The following is a 20127-nucleotide window of genomic DNA, read 5'->3' as shown; positions in this document are numbered from 1 at the left end:
GACCAGGAGCGGTTGGCTGCCATTTGACCGGCGCCCGGGCACCCAATGTCTTCTGTCACCACTGGTCAGGTGGTGATCTTTTTTCATGTTTTTAGTGTTTTTTTTTTTAAGGAGGATACCCCAGGTGAACACGGGGAGAACATGCAAACTTTCCTCGAGCAGCAGGCACCAAAGTGTGCAGAATTTTTTTTTTTTTTTAAAAAGCTACAAGCCTCACATGCTTGTTTACTGTACAATATCATCAAAACTGCACACTCAGCAAAAGAAATGATTCTAAAATGCCCTAAAATAACAACTCCAACACATACTGCTCTGTAGTCTGTGGTCTCCTGTCCTCTTCCCAGCTTTTTTATCAGGGATACTTAGATCATTCTGGCCTCTTGCTTTTCTTTTTAGACTTCTGTCCTGTGTGTCAAAGGGAGAGACATGTGAATCAGCCCTAATACAAAGCAGTATTAAAGTATTTTAAGATTGCCTTGGTTCATTTTTCACAAGAGCTTAAATATCTCCAAACTCTTAATTCTTAATGCAAAGAGTCAAACTGGCTAAATGTTCAACTTTAAACACAAAATGCTGCCTTACATAAAGAAGAAAACTACTAAATCACATGTTCAGTGCTCAGACACCTCATGTTAGCTGATGCTTGATACCCAGCATAGAACAACTGAATCAGGTGCAGTCCCTTACATCCCTGACACACAGGTGGAACTACACGTTATCAGTGTGACCAAAAGAGCACTTGCAGAGGAACAATGAACAAACCTCGGTGTACTTCCTACTTTGACTAGTGACATCATAGCTATATATTTACGCTTGAGAATTATAGCAATACTCTATATAGTGTTCTTGTGCAGTGCTGATGTAGTCTGTTTTGTTCATTTGTTATCTGAAACGTTGTGCTTTCCATCTCAAGCTCATTACAACGTGGCATTTAAATCCACAGCTGTCACAGCACGGATTCCCTATATGAGATAGGAAAAATGGACAACATCAAGGACCTTATAATAGATTATTGACACAACATGTATCAACTTACCACAAAGCTTCATCCATAACTGGTCTATGTCTTTGCTGAGTTCAGTGTTATTGACTGTTAACTGGTCACTTATTTTCCTGAGATTGGTGATATCTGCCAGTAACTGGTTTCTCTCTCTTCTGCTGCTGGCTTTATCTTTTTCCCCGATTGTAGCAATGAAAACAACAAAACAGCATCTGAATATTCCCATGTTATGATATTATCACAATCATTATTTGATCTAACACCAGACAAAGTTAGGAGAGAACTCACTTTGGACCTCAATGCAGATGAGGGCCAGGATCCCAGCCAGGAGGAGAAGATACACAGTGCGCCGCAACACCAAATCAGTTCTGAAACAATTCCTCCTGTTTGAGCTTTCACGGACCACAGACACTTAACAAAATAAATGATTGACATCAGGCTCAGTTTTTGGTATGCTGTCATGAGATACTTAGCTCAGAGGCAACAACATCACACTCCTAAACCACACAGAAACATGAAACACACATTTAAACATAAGATTTTGCAATGCTTGCTGCTCATGCTTGTCACGTCCATACCTGGATGCTGAGGTCCCGTAGGTCCCGGCATATTTGCTGACGTGCCCTCCACCCAGGGGTTGTCATACACTCTCAGGCTTTCTGCACTGACATAGATGTCCACAATATTCTCCTTATGATCCCGATCAAAGTGAATCGTATTGGTGATGCCAGGCTCAGCGTATATGTTCTCAGACATTATTTCTCAAATGGCTGTCATGCATGAGAGTTCGCTTTCACTACTGTTCTCGCAGTATTACAAAGTTTGTTCTTAATCTTGCATAATGGTTGCATCTGTGTTCTGAAAGAGGCTGGACATCTACACTGATGACAGAACATAAAAGGGGAAGAGCTGAAAAACAGGAAGTCATAAGTAATTTAATCTGCTTGTTCGCTCTAAATTCACCTGATCATCAGTGACCTTTGATATTTGATTTGTGGTCAATAACTTGAAATAATGGTAAAGCTTCAGGGACCACTTATTGTTAACTGAGAAGCCAACATAACCAAGAGGCAAGGAACAATGAGTGGGCCTCTGTGGTTTTAGGGAAGCTGAAATAAAGGACAAAACCAGATAATGGCCAGGCATAATGACTTTTGCCATGATGTAAAATGAGATGTAGGTCTAGACTTTACATTAAATGACATGAGCAGTCCTTCAAAAACCTCAAACTTTTCCACACAGAAAAGTATGTTTGGAGTCGGTGAATTTGGTAGCATGTATTTCCTTTCAGACACTCCTCCAGCATAAAAACCTCTGCACACCCATACAGGCATTTTCACTCACTAATTAGACCTCTTGACACCTCCTCCCTCTCCCCTCTGTTGGTTTTGTTACATTTGTTGGAGCTCCACCCAACTTATGCCTGACTAGATGGCTGATCAGCCAAAGAAACTGAAAACACCTCTGTGGATGTGCAGAGCTGTGGTTGTATAGTCACTTAGCCTGTTTCTGGCATGAAAATTGGAAGAAGTGACACATTTATTTGCAAATATACAATTGAATAAGCTGGTCACTTGGTTCTAGTGGTGCCCTGAACAAAAACATTAAAATATGAATTTTATCAAAATATACATTTTAGAAATGAATGAGATCATTTGAGCTGCATGACTGATGAACTTAAAGACCTTAAGGCTCTGTTAAACCATGTGTTGTGTACTCAAGAAATATTTGATTGGTATTTACCAAATATTTATACTGCAATTTGCAGGTGTTTATTTGCAGTGTCGCCTTACGGTCTGTACACATTATAATGCTCCTGTTACATTACCGAGTGAAAAGAAGAGAAACGAAAATAATTTGTTTTTATTACTCATCTTATGACTGTGTTTTGACCAAAATGTTAACACTTTTAAGCTGTCCAATCTAAAATTACGACAAATGATCTTAAATGAAAGAAAAACTGTAAGATCCTAATTAATAAATTGCAACCACTTTTTTCATTGGGAATTAAGAAACTTATTCCCTTCACAGAAACAGTCACCATCTGATATAAACTATTGTGATAATGACATAAACATTGCATTGATTAGTTTACTATTACTAAAAATATCATTTATCATGCTAAATTATTTTTTAAAATTATCATTATTATTATTATTATTATTATTATTATTATTATTATTATTATTATTAGAAATGATATCAGTACTTTAAGGTCTTCACTTGCTGTCAGTCCCGTTACTCCATTAAAGTGCCAGCTGGTGAGTCTCGATGACAGTGATGTTATGATGTGTACAGAAGAAATCAGATCACATGAGACAAATGTTTTTATTCAGAGGTTTGGCTTGTTGTCATTACATCACAAATACAAATTATTAATGCATTTAATATTATTGATGTATTTCAGCCTAACTGTGTATTCATACATACAAATACAATATACAGCACAGAGATGCACTCCATTGCTTTCAGGGGAGGAGGAGGAGGAGGAGGAGGAGGAGGAGGAGGAGGAGGAGGAGGAGGAGGAGGAGGAACGGAATGTTATTGTTGTCATTGTTATCTTACATGTGTGACATCAAAACAGATCTGGAATCTGTCCAATATTGTACAAGAATAATTCGATTTTACTGAAGCATTTTCTCACAGATATATTTTCTTGTACTTGTGCACCGCAAATCATTCCAGTTACTGAATTTCTCACCAGAGCTAATCTCAACACAGTTTTCTCTTTGGTCATAAGGTCCTTTACTATCCGGCTGATTTTCTCTCCAGTACCTGGAAATGAACAAAAACTGCTCAGCCAAAAAGTGTAACCCATAAAAAAATATTAGAAATGAATATTGCTCATGTTTGTGCAGAGGTCCCACATAAATAACACTGAATATAAATGAACACATAAATCTTGGGTATTTCATTTGGGAATCAGATCACGGATGCTCAATATCACACAATTTGTAGGCAGGACTTGCATGCAACAGTTCTTTATTGTCTGTGTATGTAAAGCACAGCAGAGCTAATCTCTCCAGCATCTGTGTTTTTTAATCTTTTAATTCAAGTTGCCATTATATCCAGATACACATTAAGAATGTATGTTTCCCTGTCCTGACATACAGTGTCAGTGTAGACTGTGAATAGCTAAAAAAAAGAAGAAGTGGAAAACATCTCACCCATTATTAAGCCTTGTGCCATTTACCCATTTCCAATCCTCTATGCTCTGGTGGTCACGAGTCAGACCAATCCAGACTTGCAGCTCAAATAAACTGATGAATTCCTAGAGTTCAAAGAGACATTCCCAGTAAGACAATTATAGTCAGTTGTTTCTCATTCTTCATTTATTGTCCTTCCAAAGAGAGTAGGCATACTTAAAGACCCCCACACACCTTTTGATATATCACAGCAGGAAAAGCAGTCAGTCAGTCAGTCAGTCAGTCAGTCAGTCAGTCAGTCAGTCAGTCAGTCAGTCAGTGTTATTAACACCTGACAAGTCAGAATGTCTGATGTAGCTCACTTCCCTCTGACCATGCTCCTATTGTGCACTCACTTCTACATCTTTGCAGAAATCATTGTGGACTTCTCTTCCCCTTTTCATACATTACAGAAAGATTGAACCTCTTTTTTTTTTTTTTTTTTTTTTTTTTTTTTACCTTTTTTAAATCTCATTCACAATGTTCCTGAAAATGTTTGTAAAACATAGCTTTGTTTTACTCCTGTATATACATGTATTTTTGATGTAATCCTGCATCATCAGAAAACTTTAAGAACACAAACCAAATTTTTAAAATTCAAATAATGTGTTCAGGAAGGGAAGTACGTTTTGTTCTTTTGTTGCATTTACAGCCCTTTGAAAACAGAGTTACAATATGTTCGAGAGAAAGAAACCTTTTTCTGTTCACTCACCTGTTCCATTCTGCTAGATATGATCAGCAGCTGTGCATTATGCTTTTCACAGGACTTTTTGCTGTCACTCCAGGTTTTCCATTTGGTGGGAATAGAATAACAACTACTGCCAAACTTTATCCAATTGGCAGGACAGCGTGTTTTCTCTGTTTAACGACACAACGTGATATGCCTTCAGTCACACTGCTGTATATACCCACATGACAAAATAAAAGACAAAACACAATATAGAGCATCAAACAGAAACACCACTGCACATACAACTAACATACAGATGTTCTCTATGTTAGCGTAGCCATCTGCCCTGCTGTCTGCATTAGCTAAAAAGCTCTCAACAGAGGCTTCAAATGAAAACATTGTTGGAGGAACAGTTTTTAGGAAATGCGCTGATTCATTTCAAGTGTCTGACAGTTAAATGACACTACTCATGTCTGTACCATAAATATGAATGTACTGCCAGCAGCCAGTTAGCCTAGCTTAGCATAAAGAATTAAACAAATACTGTACATTTTTCCTTATTATCAGGGAGCTTAAGATTTACTGTTAGTTGGATTTAATGTTTTTATTTATTTATTTATTTATTTAAATCTTTGGACAAAGACAGGTTAACTACTATCCCCTGTTTCCAATCCTTGTGCTAAGACATATATATATTTACGATATAAACACGAGAGTTGTGTTGATCCTCTCATCAATTTTCTTGCAAGAGAGTGTAAAACAGTATAATTCACAAAATGTCATTTAAATAAAATTCTCATACACATTTTCACTCACCAATCTCTTTTTGCAGTTCATCTCTCTCATTGGTGAGGTTGGTATACATTTCATTCAACAGGGTTTTCTCATTCTCTAACTGGCTTGTCTTGTGGGTTAGGTTGTGATTGATGCTTTCCATTTCGCTGTAGTTCGTCTGCAGTTCGTCTCTCTCACTGGTCAGTTTGGCATTGTCCACAAACAGTTGATTTCTCTTCATCTTCCAGATGTTTTCCTGTTGAATCCCTGCCACAGCAGGGTTTCGGCACATGGAAGGCTCAAAGATCATTTACTTCATGTGTATGGGTGATGTATCATAACCAGCTTGGTGAATTTGTAAAACTTACATAGGGCAATCAAAACAATAACTGCAGCCAGGAGGATGAGACAAAGCAGCCCCAGAAGCACTGCAGCAGCTCTGAAAAGGTTCTTATTTCCTGAACTTACATTGACCGAAGAGGCTGTGGGCACAAATAAAAAGCTCTAATTAAAAGTAATCCGTCATCTGACTTTTGTTGCAACATTAACTAAGCTCTTCTTTATGAAAAGTGCATCATTGGAGTACTTTTTATGTCTACACAATGATTCATTTGATATCAAGCAGTCTGTGGTTGTACATAAATTATCTGTACAAATATGAATATAATGTCCAGGATATAGTAACTCATAACTGAAAACAAAATGCCTCAACATGAAATATAATGTTTGCCCCCAATATTGCAAATAAATAAGTAGTCTTAATGTATGCAGGAATATGAGACATGCAGACACACACATAGATAGATACTTTGCTGTTGGACGTCTGTAGTGTTGTCCTGTGGTTTCGACGGAGTGCTCCCCTCTGCCCAGCAGTTGTCATAAATTGTTACATTATTGATGTCACCGACGTCTGCATTTCCATCCTCCTTCTCACCTGTCTGAAATCTAACTTTTTTGGTGAGGTCTGGAACGGCATAGAGATCCTCAGACATAATGTTTTGTCACTTCAGCTAATTTACTCAGATGCACTCCGTACTGCTTGGACCAGTCCCACAGTATTGTAGCATTTATATCACCATAATGTATGTCAAGGTAAAGGGAAGTAGTTAGAGGTCTGTAAGCCAAATAGAGGAAGATAATAGAGGAAGAGGAAGTCAAGAGGCCATCATGTCAGATTTGTGTTGAAATAAACCATATATATATATAGTCAGGACAACTTGAACCAGTTTTTATTCTTCTATTCATCAGCATGAAGGTTGGGAAGAAAGCATCATCATTAAATAAATGCATATAGATTCACTTGATTTACTTTACTTTCTTATTTAAGTCAGTATCCATCTTTCTGTGAGACATACAACACAATCTACAACTTTGTTGTGATTGATTTTTTGTCAGTTCTTATACTATAGTTCCTATAGTGTGCTACCGTCTGTTTAACAAGGTTTGTTAATTTGTCATTTCAGGATCACACTATCAAGTACAGTGGCCGACAAGGGCAAACGCGCCGCAAACGGCAAAACGCTGCAAACACAGGAATGATGCAAAGCCAAAAACACACAAACACATAAAACAAAAGCAACAGGAAAAACAATGCAAGAGAAAAATGCTGCAATCACAGAATAGAAGCAGGAGCAAAAACTTAAAAGAAAAATGCTGCAAATATCAAAACACACACACACAACCCCAAAACAAATACAAGAGACAAACGCTGCAGTTCACTCCACAAAATGGAAGTGCGCCAGGCCACTAGGTGGACTCGACCTGAGGGATGGACCGGTCCTGTAGGACCACCAGACCATAGAGATGTGAAGAGTAGACGCGGCATCGACCGCCACTGCCTGTCGGCGCTGAAGAGCCGTGGGGCTGCCGTCTTGGACCGTTCACCTGCTCCACTCAGTGCTGTCTGGCAGGCGCAAAGAAGTGTCAGCGCATTTAATCCATTTTATACCATGGTCTGGGTGAATATTCGATTCTGATTGGCTGCAGGGTGTCCGTTAAAAAGTGCTGTTCTGTATGTTCTAAATTATTGTGCTGGTTCAAACGCTAGTTGGTAACCTTGGCAACAGAAACTCAGAACATACATTATTTCACAGTTTATTTGTCACAACGGCACATAAAGGCTATATATAAATATTTGCATATATAAACAAAATACGGACTAATGAACACATTATATTTCTAATGCCTAATCATATATTGTCTCTTCAAATTATTAAAATAGTTGACTTCCGCCACTATCTGCTTCTCTCGTGTGTGTGTGTGTGTGTGTGTGTGTGTGTGTGTGTGTGTGTGTGTGTGTGTGTGTGTGTGTGTGTGTGTGTGTGTATTTACAGTCTAGGCTACATCAGAATATAATATTACTGTTAATCTCATATGAATATTAAAATACGCCGAACCATTTGTCCTGTATTATAGCTACGTTTGCAGCAAAAAAAAAAAAAAAAAAAAAAAAAAACACAATCAAAAAAAAAAAAAAATGCGTGAAAATTAGTTTAGTATTCAGAGAGTTACGATGGATTAAATGCGCTGACACTTCTTTGCGCCTGCCAGACAGCACTGAGTGGAGCGGGTGACCAGTCCACGACGGCGGCCCCACGGCTCGTCAGCGCCGATAGGCAGTAGCGGTCAATGCGGCGTCTACTCTTCATATCTCTATGGTCTGGTCCTACCGGTCCATCCCTCAGGTCGAGTCCACCTAGTGGCCTGGCGCACTGCAGCGTTTGTCTCTTGCAGTTGTTTTGAGGTTGTGTGTGTTTTGATAGCATTTTTCTTTCGCATTTGTTTTGTGTGTTTGTAAGTTTTTGCTTCTGCTTCGTTTCTGTGATTGCAGCATTTTTCTCTTGCAGCGTTTTTCTGTTGCTTTTGTTTAATGTGTTTGTGTGTTTTTGGCTTAATCATTCCTGTGTTTGCAGCGTTTTGCCGTTTACTCAAGACATTGAGGAGTAAACGGTACCGGCAGTATAGCAAAGCATCATGGATCAACAGCTGGATATCTCTGCCAATGGAGAGGGACAATCACATAATCACAGAAAGTGCATGAGTGAGTTAAAAAGTTCAGAACATATTTATGCAAACGAAGATGAGATCCACAATCTGGAGCCAAACGGAACTGGATCCACACTCTCGTGTAATGAACACATGCATGTGCACATACTGTAACATGATCTTACATGTTACAGTATGTGCACACATACTGGACACATACACACCAGAGACAATCACTTGGAAGGTCAAAGAGCAAAAAGTTGGAGGGGAAGAATCTGATTTGCTGTCACTGCTAGTTTTAGTTTGGTCCTGATAAAATAAGATAAGAAGTTAAGTTGGCATATTAATAATCTACTTTTATTTGATTAAATTATGCCTTTTGAACCTGGAGCAATTACACCAAAGGAGAAAACACCACAAACAACAAAACAGCACCATTGCAAAGTATAAACAGACAGAAATGAAACTCCAAATCCACTTTGACATCCTCATTTATTATTTTTAGGTACTACTACACTAGTGGCTCTGTGAAGCTGGCCATACAGACTTTTGCACAGCAGACATTTTGACTTGTCAGAGAAAAGCACAAGTGGTGTTCACATCGTTACGATGGATCGTTCCATTAAGAGTTCAGTTTTGTTTGTTCAGAAACCAAATGGTGCAGTTAGTGAAAAGTCAGGGAAGAAAAAAGTCATAGCATTGATTGTCTCTGCAACATAAAAGTCAAAATGTCCACAATTTCACAGCAATCCTGCAAATAGTGTTAATAAATGAAATCAACTGTGGGAACGGTTGAAGATTTGACTAGATTGCATTTGTGTACATAGTGAGCAACAAACACATGACAAATGCTGCCTTCTGCTGTCAGGTGCTGGACATGGAAAGAAGAGTTCCTGCAGAGCTGCTGCAGTGTTATTGGGTCTGCTGTGTCTTCTCCTCCTGGCTGTTTTTCCTGTGTGAGTACTTTGTTAGCATGCTGATGAAGCCATAAGTGATGATTCTTAACAGTATTTCTTTGTTGTTTATGTGCCAAATAGACACCAAAGGCCACTCTAAGTGGAAAATGGAGATGGGCCTGTCACAGACCAGGTACAACAACCTGACTAATGACAGACACCAGTTACTGACCACTTACAACAAATTGACAACAGAACTCGATCAGCTTCAGACCAGTTACAACAATATAGCTAAAGAATGAGACCACTTCCAAAAAAATTTGAAGACATGGCCAAAGAGAGAAATGATCTTCAGAGAAAGCTTCAAGGTAATTATATCTTAAACTCTTAAATTAATCACACAAAACTATATTTGAATTGAAAACTGCAGTCCTGTGCTGTAGAAATACAAATAAATGAACCTGGCCTTGACCTTGAAAACCTCAGAACACCGCAGTGTTAATTCAGCTTTACTGATCTCTAAAGATCTCTAAAAGCAAACCACACTTTAGATTTACATTACGTAAATTACATTACATTACGTAAGCCTTCATTACAGCAGAGGCAGCTGTGGCTGGCTCATGTTGTAGTATTTAGAGCCATCTGCCATGCAAAAATGACTAAACATGATTCCTCAGAAACAAAGTTGTAAAAATTTGAACTAGCGGTCATAATATATAACCAAATAGTTATTATGCTATGAGGAAAAGTCACGTGCTTCTATGTTCAGAAACATTGAGGCCATCACTGAAAGAAAAAAAATGGAATATGGGGAAAACACTTCAGAACCCAGCGGCTCCTAACATTTAACATCTTGTAGATACTGCTTTAACATACTTACACTGTACAGTGGACTCTATATCATCTCTGCCCTTTGTTGTCCTACTGAAAGCAAATTTGCTAATTGATTAAGTTCATATTCAGAAATGTTCACAGAGAATATTACAATGCAAGCTAACCAAACAGGAAATTAACCTTCATGATTGTTGTCCAAGCCCAGTTTTTTTTTAATCTTAAGATCTTAAGGTTGTTCTTTTTTTCTATTTGACACAGATCAGACTAACCAACTACAATGGGTAGTTTTCAATGCCAATTTATATTACACTTCTTCTCTGAAGACTGATGACTGTCTGCAAAGAGGTGCAGACCTGGTGATTATCAACAGCAAAGAACATGTCTGTATGTGTGTGAAACTGTGTGTAAAAGGGAGAGCAGGAAAAAAAAATACAATATCACAGAAGTGGAGGACAGCACAAAACTGTTTATACTGTAGTAATGTTGATCTTTGTTTCTGTGTCAACAAGGAATTCACAAGACATTTTAAGAGGCTCATGTGGATTGGACTGACTGACAGAGACACAGACGGGACATGGAAATGGATAGATGGAACTCCACTGACCTGAAGGGTCACACAACTGTTCTATTGCCATAGTGCACTGTGACCAGACACTTTGCTGTTGTGGTCATTGACTCTATTCAGCTGCATTATGGGAGCTAACACTTTTGAAGCTTTACCCATATCAGGGACTAAGAGTCAAGATATCTTAGCTTCATTCATTTTGACAATTACGTAAGTAATTACTATGAGAAAGCTGGCCACACTGAATGCTTAACATTATAGTAATTGATGATATATTAATATAATGATAATAATTCTAAGAATTAGTGCTGCTACAGACAGCCTTGTTGTCACTATTGCAGGGATTTTAGTGGTATTTACAGTATTCATTAAGCACTGATGAAAGCCTTTTTTGACATATACTCAATTGAAAACAGTACAAAGACAATATATTTAATGTTTTACCTCATCAACGTCATTGATTTTGCCTATGAAATGCTTCTTGGTGTAGGCTGTGTTCTTTGATAAACAGTAATTTTTCTTGTTTTGGGCTTTCAGCTACTGGGCCTATCATGAGCCAAATGGTGTTCCACACAGAGATGAAGACTGCACAGAAATAAAGATGTATAGTTCGGAAAACAGCTGGAATGATGATTCTTGTGGCCTGCAAAAATTCTGGATCTGTGAAAAGAAATGCGCTCGATAACTCAGCATCCAAACGCATGAGACAATAATGTGAAAGACAGGGAGCTAAAGTATGTTGTATAGCCCACTTTCAGTTTAATTGCCAAGACAGCACTAACATAATGCTAAGCAATCTACTGTATAGGGAAATTGTCTCATTAGCATACATAGACATGTACACACTGTATGGACTGCATAATATACAGTGTATAAGGAATTTGTTGCAGACATGCAAGTGTACATGAAGTATCCATAAATACTGTTAAAGAAAGAGAAACACGGTGATAAGAGTGAGGGATGTAATAAGAAATGAAATAAGGTCTTTCCAAAGAAATTTGGCTAGTAGGTCATATAAGTGATGAGTATATAATACATACTCATCATATATAAATGAGTCCAGAGTCATGTATACATTTTCTTCAGAAAATTGCTTTCCTGCTTAATGTTTTCTTTTTGTTACATGTATGCATAAAGTATAATAGAATGAATAAACTATAGGTGATTTTCTCTTTCTATAGGTGAGTGTTTGCTATCACTGTTTTGAGTGTTCCCATGTATCAGTTCATTTTAAATTGGATGCAGTAACATTTTGTTTTGTAACCCAAATTGTTATGAGATTTTAAATCTATCTATTTGAATTTAAATTCTTTGGGATTGCTTGATTAACTGCTTTCTGATCCTTTTATTTCATTGTGCCAAATATGGTCTTAGTTTTGTTTCTCAGAGGTGTTTTGATACTCATGTTTCTATTTGAAATAAATGAGCATGGACAGCAGGAAACTGAAACTGGTTAATTTCTGCATCAGTTATTAATATTTTAATTCACTGACTGAGCGTGTTCTCAACATGTTTGCTACATTATTTACCTCAGCATGAGTGAACTGAAATTCACACCAGTCCCTTTAACACTTGTTCATTGTGATGGTTGCTGAAACTCATCAGCCTTTTTTCCTGTCTTGACTCCCCACTGTCTTGTTTTCAACCATTGCCTGCCTGCTGTGGCCTTTATGGGTTTGTTTGCTTAATCTGCCTGCCAACCTTTGGCTGATTGCATCAACCAACACTGACTGGGCTGAAAGCATCACAGACTACCCTAATTTGATTAAGATTGTCTCATTGTTTGACAAACAAACACTCAATCATTTTATGTATAAAGCAGGTTCAGCCATTGTTGCATTAATGTGTTGAGGGCCATGTGGCAAAAGTTTCTTGCTGGGCCCAGAATGATCAACCTGGCGTCCTGCTATCTGTTGATATACCTAGAACAGAGCACACAGCACACAGTATTTCATTATTTGCCCCCAGACCCAGAAACCATCCAGTACTCTTATTAAATGAATTATTACTTATTAAACTAAGACTGTCAGTTGGATTGTAATAAATTGACTAACAATGCATTTATCTTTGAATATGCACTAAGAGGCCAGATATAAGCTAAAAATAATAAAGCTGTTAAAACTACATTTTGACACCTACAATAAAGACCAAAACATTCATACAAGGCCTCCTCTAGTTAATGGCCTTGGATCAATTGATTTGGTAAATCACCCTCAGAGATTTCAAATACAGTTACTTTGTATAATTTATTTTGTATATAAATGATGGATAAAGATGAACAGCTCACTCCTACATGAATTCAGAGAGAGCTTTCACTCATACTGGCTTGAAACAGACATTGATTACAATTTGAAAATTTCCATTATTTAGAATATTTATATACATTTTTTTCCCCTGTTATGTTTACTATGGGAGACTATTCATTAAAAAGATGGCTATTGCAGATACAGAGTGGATCCACACTGCTCTTGTGATTGGGAACAATGTAAAGAAATGAGAAATTGGAGAATGAACTGCATGAATTTAGTCAAGAGTTTCTCATATACCTGAAACTGAATGTTCTGGAGAGGGAGTAAATGCCATCTTAAACATTTTAATGAGGTGACAATATTTTTTTCCCCTTGCAAAACCATGCCAGGGACACTTTAGACAATGTTTATACATGCCTTTAAAACATGTGTGGAAGGGATCTTTAAATGTGTCAACATGCCATAGATTGCTGCTGTCAGTATAACTTGCTCAGCAGCAGCTCAGGTTCAGAACCCTGGACAGAGACACCCGCTCTCAGACTTGAAAGAGAGACCAGGCGAGAGAGTGCTTGTTTTGAAGCAGGAAGAAGTGGAGGAAGGAGGCGACATGACATTAAAAAGGTGCATTTTCTTTTGTATAGTTGACCTTACTCTTTTTCCTCCCCACTTCAGAAACAAATACTCTCTTGTCAAAAATCAAGCTGTCCCATTTAGCGCTCCCCCTGGTGGCCTGGAGGACTTCCGTTGTGTGACTGGACACGCACTTTATGAGTCTCAGAATTTGTATCGCGTCTGTATTTGCAGCGTATTTTTTATTTTAAAATATTTATTCTTTTTCTTATTTATTTACTTTTATTTATTTACCCCCACCTTTTCTTTCCTAGCTTGCAACTCGTTTCCGCCGTCGTATTGTTTTAGTTTTAGTGTGTGTTTTGGAATTGACGTATTTTCTGGAGGCCGCAGCGTTTTGGGTTGTTGGGTTTTGGGTTACCTTCGTGAATTTTACCAGATTAATCATCTAAATTCACCGACGACATGACGAAGCTTCGGGCTCTGTCCGACACAGTTAATACCCACAGTGAGGTAAACCCGTGGGAAGACGTTCTGGGGTAAATTGGGCTTTAATCAGTTGATTAAGACCCGGGAGAATCTTTATATTTCGGCCAGTGTGTGTAATTATCGTTCCTTCGGCTCTTACATCCTAAGTTTCTGTGTATGTGTAAAAGTGCGGCTGTTGCGCGTCATTCGACATCCACCTCTATTCACCCCTTTGTGTTATTGTTCTCTCAACACTGCTCTTCTCGCATTTTGATGCTCCTCATGGCAGCATGAGGGGCACCTACACAATATTAGGCAGGCGATGTTAAATTTGTTGCTGATCGGTGTGTGTCATCGACCGTATCTTCAAGTTCTAAATGTTAGAGTAAAAGTTTGCTTTTTAAAGAAGAACCAACACTGTTGGACGTGTTGTAAAAAGTTCAATGTAGAAACAGTGAGACTGCAAGAAAGTGGAGAAAGTAGTTTTCGAAAGTAGTAGCACGTAATTTTCTTGCTCCGGAAATGTCTTCATTTTATTTTAGATTTTCAAAAACGATTGATTGTTTCATAGCACGTGTAAATAAATGTAAATATACCTTTTCACTACAGTGCCTCTAAAAATCCACTCAGCATGTGGGCCCCTTTTAAATGCAATGTATAGATTTTTTCAGTGCTGCCCTTAGTAATGCAAAACACCATTTGACCTGGGAAAGAAGTAGAATGCATACAATTTCACACATTCATCCACAAATGTAACAGGTCCAAAGTGTGCAACTGAGTCCTGCAAATGAGTTTGCATGTCTGTATGCTTTTCCTAATCAGCTCCATGAGCAATGCTGCTGAAGATCACTTTGATCAATGATTGTGATCAATCTTTTTTTTTAAATAAAGAACAAAGCCAGCTTATCTCAGCTGCTCTGAGATTTCTAGAGGAAGTCCAAAACGTCACTTTTTGAAAAAGTTGAAAAACGGAACAGTCTCATATAAAGACACTTTCTGTTGTTCCCTGGACAGCTGTTTTTGTGTTTGTTTTGTTAAACTTTTGTCCATTAATAGCAGAACTTTTAGGTTTATTTATATTAAAGGCAGTCTCCAGCAGAAGAAATGTTCACAGTGAGCAGCTCTGATACGAGGTCTGGCATTATAAGCCTCCATAGCAATCAGTGTGTTTGATGCTACCAGAAAAACTCCAGTTTATTGCAAACGATGATCGACAGACGGTTTATTACACTTTGCCTCCCTGAACAAACATGTAGGCCAGTGGGGAAACAGCTTTTGGTGGAGATGTGATGCACTTAAAAACATTTTTGGAGAGAAATGAATGAGAAAAGTCGCGGAGCAGCGCTGGCCGCGACGGTGAATGTGTGAGGTTTGGAGGCTCTCCAAACCAAAAGCAGAGAAAATCAGAGCTCTACATGAGTTCAGTATGAAGAGACATGAGTCTGCTATCGGCTCGCTTTACCGCCAGCCTTCAGCACTTGTCCCACGTTGAGTTTTGAGTGTTTTATCGGTGAAGAGAAAACACAAGTAGGCCGACATTGAGACTGCACCGAGGAGAGCCGGCCTGGATTGAGTCTCCACGGTTCTCACTGTGTGTTTAAGTTCAGCCTCCTACTCCGGAATCTCCATCAGTTCAGTCTGGCTTGTGTGCTGTACAGAACAGGAATACCGAGAGAAAATGGCAGAAGTAGCACCAGCTCCGGCCGCCGCTCCGGCCAAAGCAGCCAAGAAGAAGACTCCTAAGCCGAAGAGACCCGGCCCTACTTTGAGCGAGCTCATCGTCAAAGCCGTGGCCGCATCCAAGGAGCGGAGTGGCGTGTCCGCGCCAGCTCTGAAGAAGACTCTGGCTGCCGGTGGTTACGATGTGGATAAGAACAAGTCTCGCGTCAAGACCGCCATCAAGAGCCTGGTAGCCAAGGGGACTCTGGTCCAGACCAAAGGGATCGGGGCATCCGGCTCCTTCAAGATGAGCAAGAAGGTGACCGAGCCTAAAGCAAAGAAGCCCGCCAAGAAAGCTGCTCCTAAAGTCAAGAAAGCCGCAGCAAAGAAACCCGCCGCGGCCAAAAAGCCCAAAGCAGCAGCGGCAGCCAAGAAGCCGACAGCCGCTAAGAAGTCCCCGAAGAAGGTCAAGGCGGTCAAGAAACCCGCAGCGGCCAAGAAAGCAGCCAAGAGCCCCAAGAAGGCCTCAAAGCCCAAGAGCCCCAAGAAAGTGGCAAAGAAGGCTCCTGCAACCAAGAAGAGTCCCGCAAAGAAGCCTGTCAAGCCTAAAGTCAAGAAGGCAGCACCTAAGAAGAAGTAAGCTCTTCTCAGTCAGATGCTGAAATGTCTTACAAAAGGCTCTTTTAAGAGCCCCCCATATCACTTTTAAAGAGTGCGTTCCTTCTTTCTGTTGCCTTAAAGCGCTCGCTCCTGTTGAGCTTCGAACATGGTCCGAGCTAAAGTTGCCCGGATGTGGGACATAATGGGATGTTCATCCTGAACATCCTTTCCAAGATAAAATGACAGGCCTGTCACAATAAATTGAGTATGAATATATGAACAAACATCGGGTGCAACCACAACAAAACAAGAAGGAGTTTAGATTGGAGAAGAGAGGAACACAAAACTTGAAGTGAGACAACAGGTGCTTGATTTGACCATCTGTAACAAATATCAGTTACAGAGTTGGAGGAAAAAGAAATGTGAAATTGGAAAATACAATAATTTAGAAATAATAAATTCAGGGAACCACTAGAGAGCTCACCAAAAGAGCATTATAAGTCAAGAACAATGGTGCTATGGATATAGGAGCCAGATGAAAATAGCTTTTATTCAAAATGGATCTGCTGCCATCTCCACAAATGCTCTCTGGGTTGGAAATCACTCCATGTGGAAGAACAGGAGAGGACTCACACAGGGTCCTAATTTCAATCTACTGGATGGACATTTTATCACACAATATCTACTGTTAGACTATAGAAGTTACAAGAGTTACAGACCATTGGTGATGTTTGCTGGATGTATTGGGATGATGAAGAAACACAGCAGCACCTTCTGATGGACTGTTACAGAGCTCAGGCGCTGTTTTATTTTGCAAGGCTGTGGACTGGTTTGCCACGACCCCAGGAAATGCAGTAAAATTTGGACACATTTCAATGACATCAATAAAACAGAGCCAGTGTGATTCTCTAAGCTTCTCTGTGTTGTTTCACTAAAGTTTATAAATCTTATGATCAGGCATGTTGAGCATAAGCCATTTAAATAAGCATTTGATATGATTTTGTACATTAGTAATTCATTTTTTCCATTTATTTAGCATAAGGGAAATTCTAATTCTCTGAAGAATTACAGACTGGGTGTGATGAATCAGGTCTCTTTAATACATGTAGCATGGAGTGAAGACTCATGCAGATTATTCTCTCCAGATCTCCACAATGCCTTGGCTTTTAAACTGTCCAGCAACAAAAGCACAACTGGTTGTCACATGCACCTGGTGTTGGTAAATCATTCCCCCAAAACAATGACCATTTGAGGAGTGCACTCATCCAAAACGGCTCCAAGATCAAAGTCGGCTCCTGCTAAATTTGAGTATGTTAGTAATTAATTTTACAGTTTTACATTATTTTGGTAATAAATTAATTTAAGTAATAAATAAATAAATAAATAAATAAATAAATAAATAAATAAGGAGCCACTTGCCGTGGGAACCGACTCTTGAGTCAGAAGTCCCATCACTACTTCCAAGAAATTACCCTATTCCTCAGGAATAATGAATTGCTCCCATCAAACGTCCTTTTGTCCTTTCCCTCGCTTTAGGGAGAAAGGGCCACAAATTTGTACAATTTAGACCGATTACTGGGATTATTATAATCATTTAATTCCTAAATTAGGCAACAAAAAGTTCTGAATGCTGAGCCAGAATTCCCATCACTGACATGACTTCAACACACAGATCTGTAATCACGCTTAGTTTGGTTAATTAGTAACATCTAGTTACTAGAGAACTATACTCTTCATAAAAAAGTGTGTTGGCTCTTAAAAGAGCCGTTGTTGTTGTTGTTGTTGTTATTATTATTGTTGTTGTTTAAAGAACGTAAGACACTTTAAGCGCGCTCTCCGCGGATGCGGCGGGCCAGCTGGATGTCTTTGGGCATGATGGTGACCCTCTTGGCGTGGATGGCGCACAAGTTGGTGTCCTCGAACAGGCCGACCAGATAAGCCTCGCTGGCCTCCTGCAGAGCCATGACGGCGGAGCTCTGGAAGCGCAGATCGGTCTTGAAATCCTGAGCGATTTCTCTGACGAGGCGCTGAAAGGGCAGCTTGCGGATGAGCAGCTCGGTGGATTTCTGGTAACGACGAATCTCTCTCAGAGCCACGGTACCGGGCCTGTAGCGATGAGGCTTCTTCACACCGCCGGTGGCCGGGGCGCTCTTACGGGCTGCCTTGGTGGCCAGCTGCTTTCTAGGAGCCTTGCCTCCAGTGGACTTACGAGCTGTCTGCTTGGTTCTTGCCATGCTTTCGTCTTTCTCTTAACAAACAGGAGAAAATGTAGTGATTAGAGGAAACGTGCTGCTCTTAAAGTGTGGGACCGGCTGCGGAATGATGACGCTGCTTCAGACCTCCGCCTCCTGATTGGTGAAGGGCTCCTGTTGGAGCTCAGCACCACCTGGAGGAGCGACCCACCGCAAGAATAGCCGCTGCTGATTGGCGAGAAAGCCGGTCAAAATGAGCGCTCGGCCTCTGCTGGAAGCCTCTCTTCTGATTGGTCTGGCATGAATCCTGCGCGCCCTCGCGGACATATAATGACGCGTTGGGAGCGCTGGCGTCACATTTTCTCTGAGCTCTAGTCTCTAGAAAATACTGAAAACATGAGTGGTAGAGGTAAAACCGGCGGAAAAGCCAGAGCCAAGGCAAAGACCCGCTCTTCTCGTGCTGGCCTGCAGTTTCCGGTCGGCCGTGTTCACAGGCTACTGCGCAAAGGCAACTATGCCGAGCGTGTGGGTGCCGGCGCACCCGTCTACCTGGCGGCCGTGCTCGAGTATCTGACTGCTGAGATCCTCGAGTTGGCTGGAAACGCCGCCCGCGATAACAAGAAGACTCGTATCATCCCCCGTCACCTGCAGCTGGCTGTCCGCAACGACGAGGAGCTCAACAAACTACTCGGCGGAGTCACCATCGCTCAGGGTGGTGTGCTGCCCAACATCCAGGCTGTGCTGCTGCCCAAGAAGACCGAGAAGCCTGCCAAGGCCAAGTAAATCTCTGGACAACACAAAAAAGAAAAAACACACAAAAAACGGCTCTTTTAAGAGCCAAGTACTTTTCTAAAGAGCTGCTTCTTAATGTCAATAAGCAAAACATGCATTGCACTTGTATTCTCACTGCCAAAGGAACCAGTTGGAGAGCTTCCACACAAGGATTGCACTATAGTAAAGCCATGCACCCAAACTATGCAAGTCATGGCTAATCTAAATGTGTATGTTATGCTTGCTATTGTGCAATGTCTAAGTGTTGGTGAAAACAGACACGGATGTCAGTACTATTTTGATTTAAAACAAGTCAAGTCCAGATGGAGGTTTTAATCTATGTGAGGCATTTTAGGAATAACTACTCATTTCATTTTAACAGTACCTTGCTGCATGTACCATGGTATATTTGATGTATTTGGCATACAGCAGTATATCTGACACACACACACACACACACACACACACACACACACACACACACACACACACACACACACACACACACACACACACACACACACGTGTGTACTTCAATACTATCATGTTTAATGTGCCATGGTATGAGACATGTTTTTGACAATAACATGGTGTGTGTACTGTGGCATTTTAAGTGCCATTGTAGAGTTAACTTTCATGTTTTTTGACAGTATCATGGTAGATGTACAATGTTTTCTATGACCATTTATACACTATTGTACAAGTATCA

At 39.9% G+C, this 20127-nt stretch overlaps 4 protein-coding genes across 4 annotated transcripts in view; 2 read left to right on the top strand and 2 right to left on the bottom strand.

Annotated features, from left to right (window-relative positions):
* Positions 1–2580: 2580 nt before the first annotated feature.
* LOC139336850 (asialoglycoprotein receptor 1-like) lies at positions 2581–6645 on the bottom strand. Its single transcript, XM_070971133.1, has 7 exons — positions 6438–6645; positions 5998–6111; positions 5672–5896; positions 4898–5043; positions 4168–4271; positions 3702–3775; positions 2581–2591 (listed from the first exon to the last, which is right to left on the bottom strand). The coding sequence occupies exons 1-7, from the start codon at positions 6619–6621 to the stop codon at positions 2581–2583; spliced, it is 858 nt and encodes a 285-aa protein (XP_070827234.1). The 5' UTR covers positions 6622–6645.
* Positions 6646–15874: 9229 nt separating this feature from the next.
* LOC139337580 (histone H1-like) lies at positions 15875–16495 on the top strand. Its single transcript, XM_070972233.1, has one exon. It carries the CDS (start codon positions 15875–15877, stop codon positions 16493–16495), a length of 621 nt encoding a protein of 206 aa, XP_070828334.1.
* Positions 16496–18278: 1783 nt separating this feature from the next.
* Positions 18279–18689, bottom strand: LOC139337592 (histone H3). The gene has a single exon (XM_070972260.1). The coding sequence runs from the start codon at positions 18687–18689 to the stop codon at positions 18279–18281; it is 411 nt and encodes a 136-aa protein (XP_070828361.1).
* Positions 18690–19043: 354 nt separating this feature from the next.
* The window catches only part of LOC139337564 (histone H2AX-like), a 238104-nt gene continuing 237020 nt past the window's right edge, over positions 19044–20127 (top strand). Inside the window, exon 1 of the mRNA XM_070972207.1 lies at positions 19044–19426. Coding sequence (XP_070828308.1) covers positions 19044–19426 — 383 coding nt within the window. The remainder of the gene's footprint in view (positions 19427–20127) is intronic.

This window comes from Chaetodon trifascialis, chromosome 2 (assembly GCF_039877785.1).
Source record: "Chaetodon trifascialis isolate fChaTrf1 chromosome 2, fChaTrf1.hap1, whole genome shotgun sequence".
NCBI classification, from domain to species: Eukaryota; Metazoa; Chordata; class Actinopteri; order Chaetodontiformes; family Chaetodontidae; genus Chaetodon; species Chaetodon trifascialis.
This window is presented reverse-complemented; position numbering and strand designations above follow the sequence as displayed.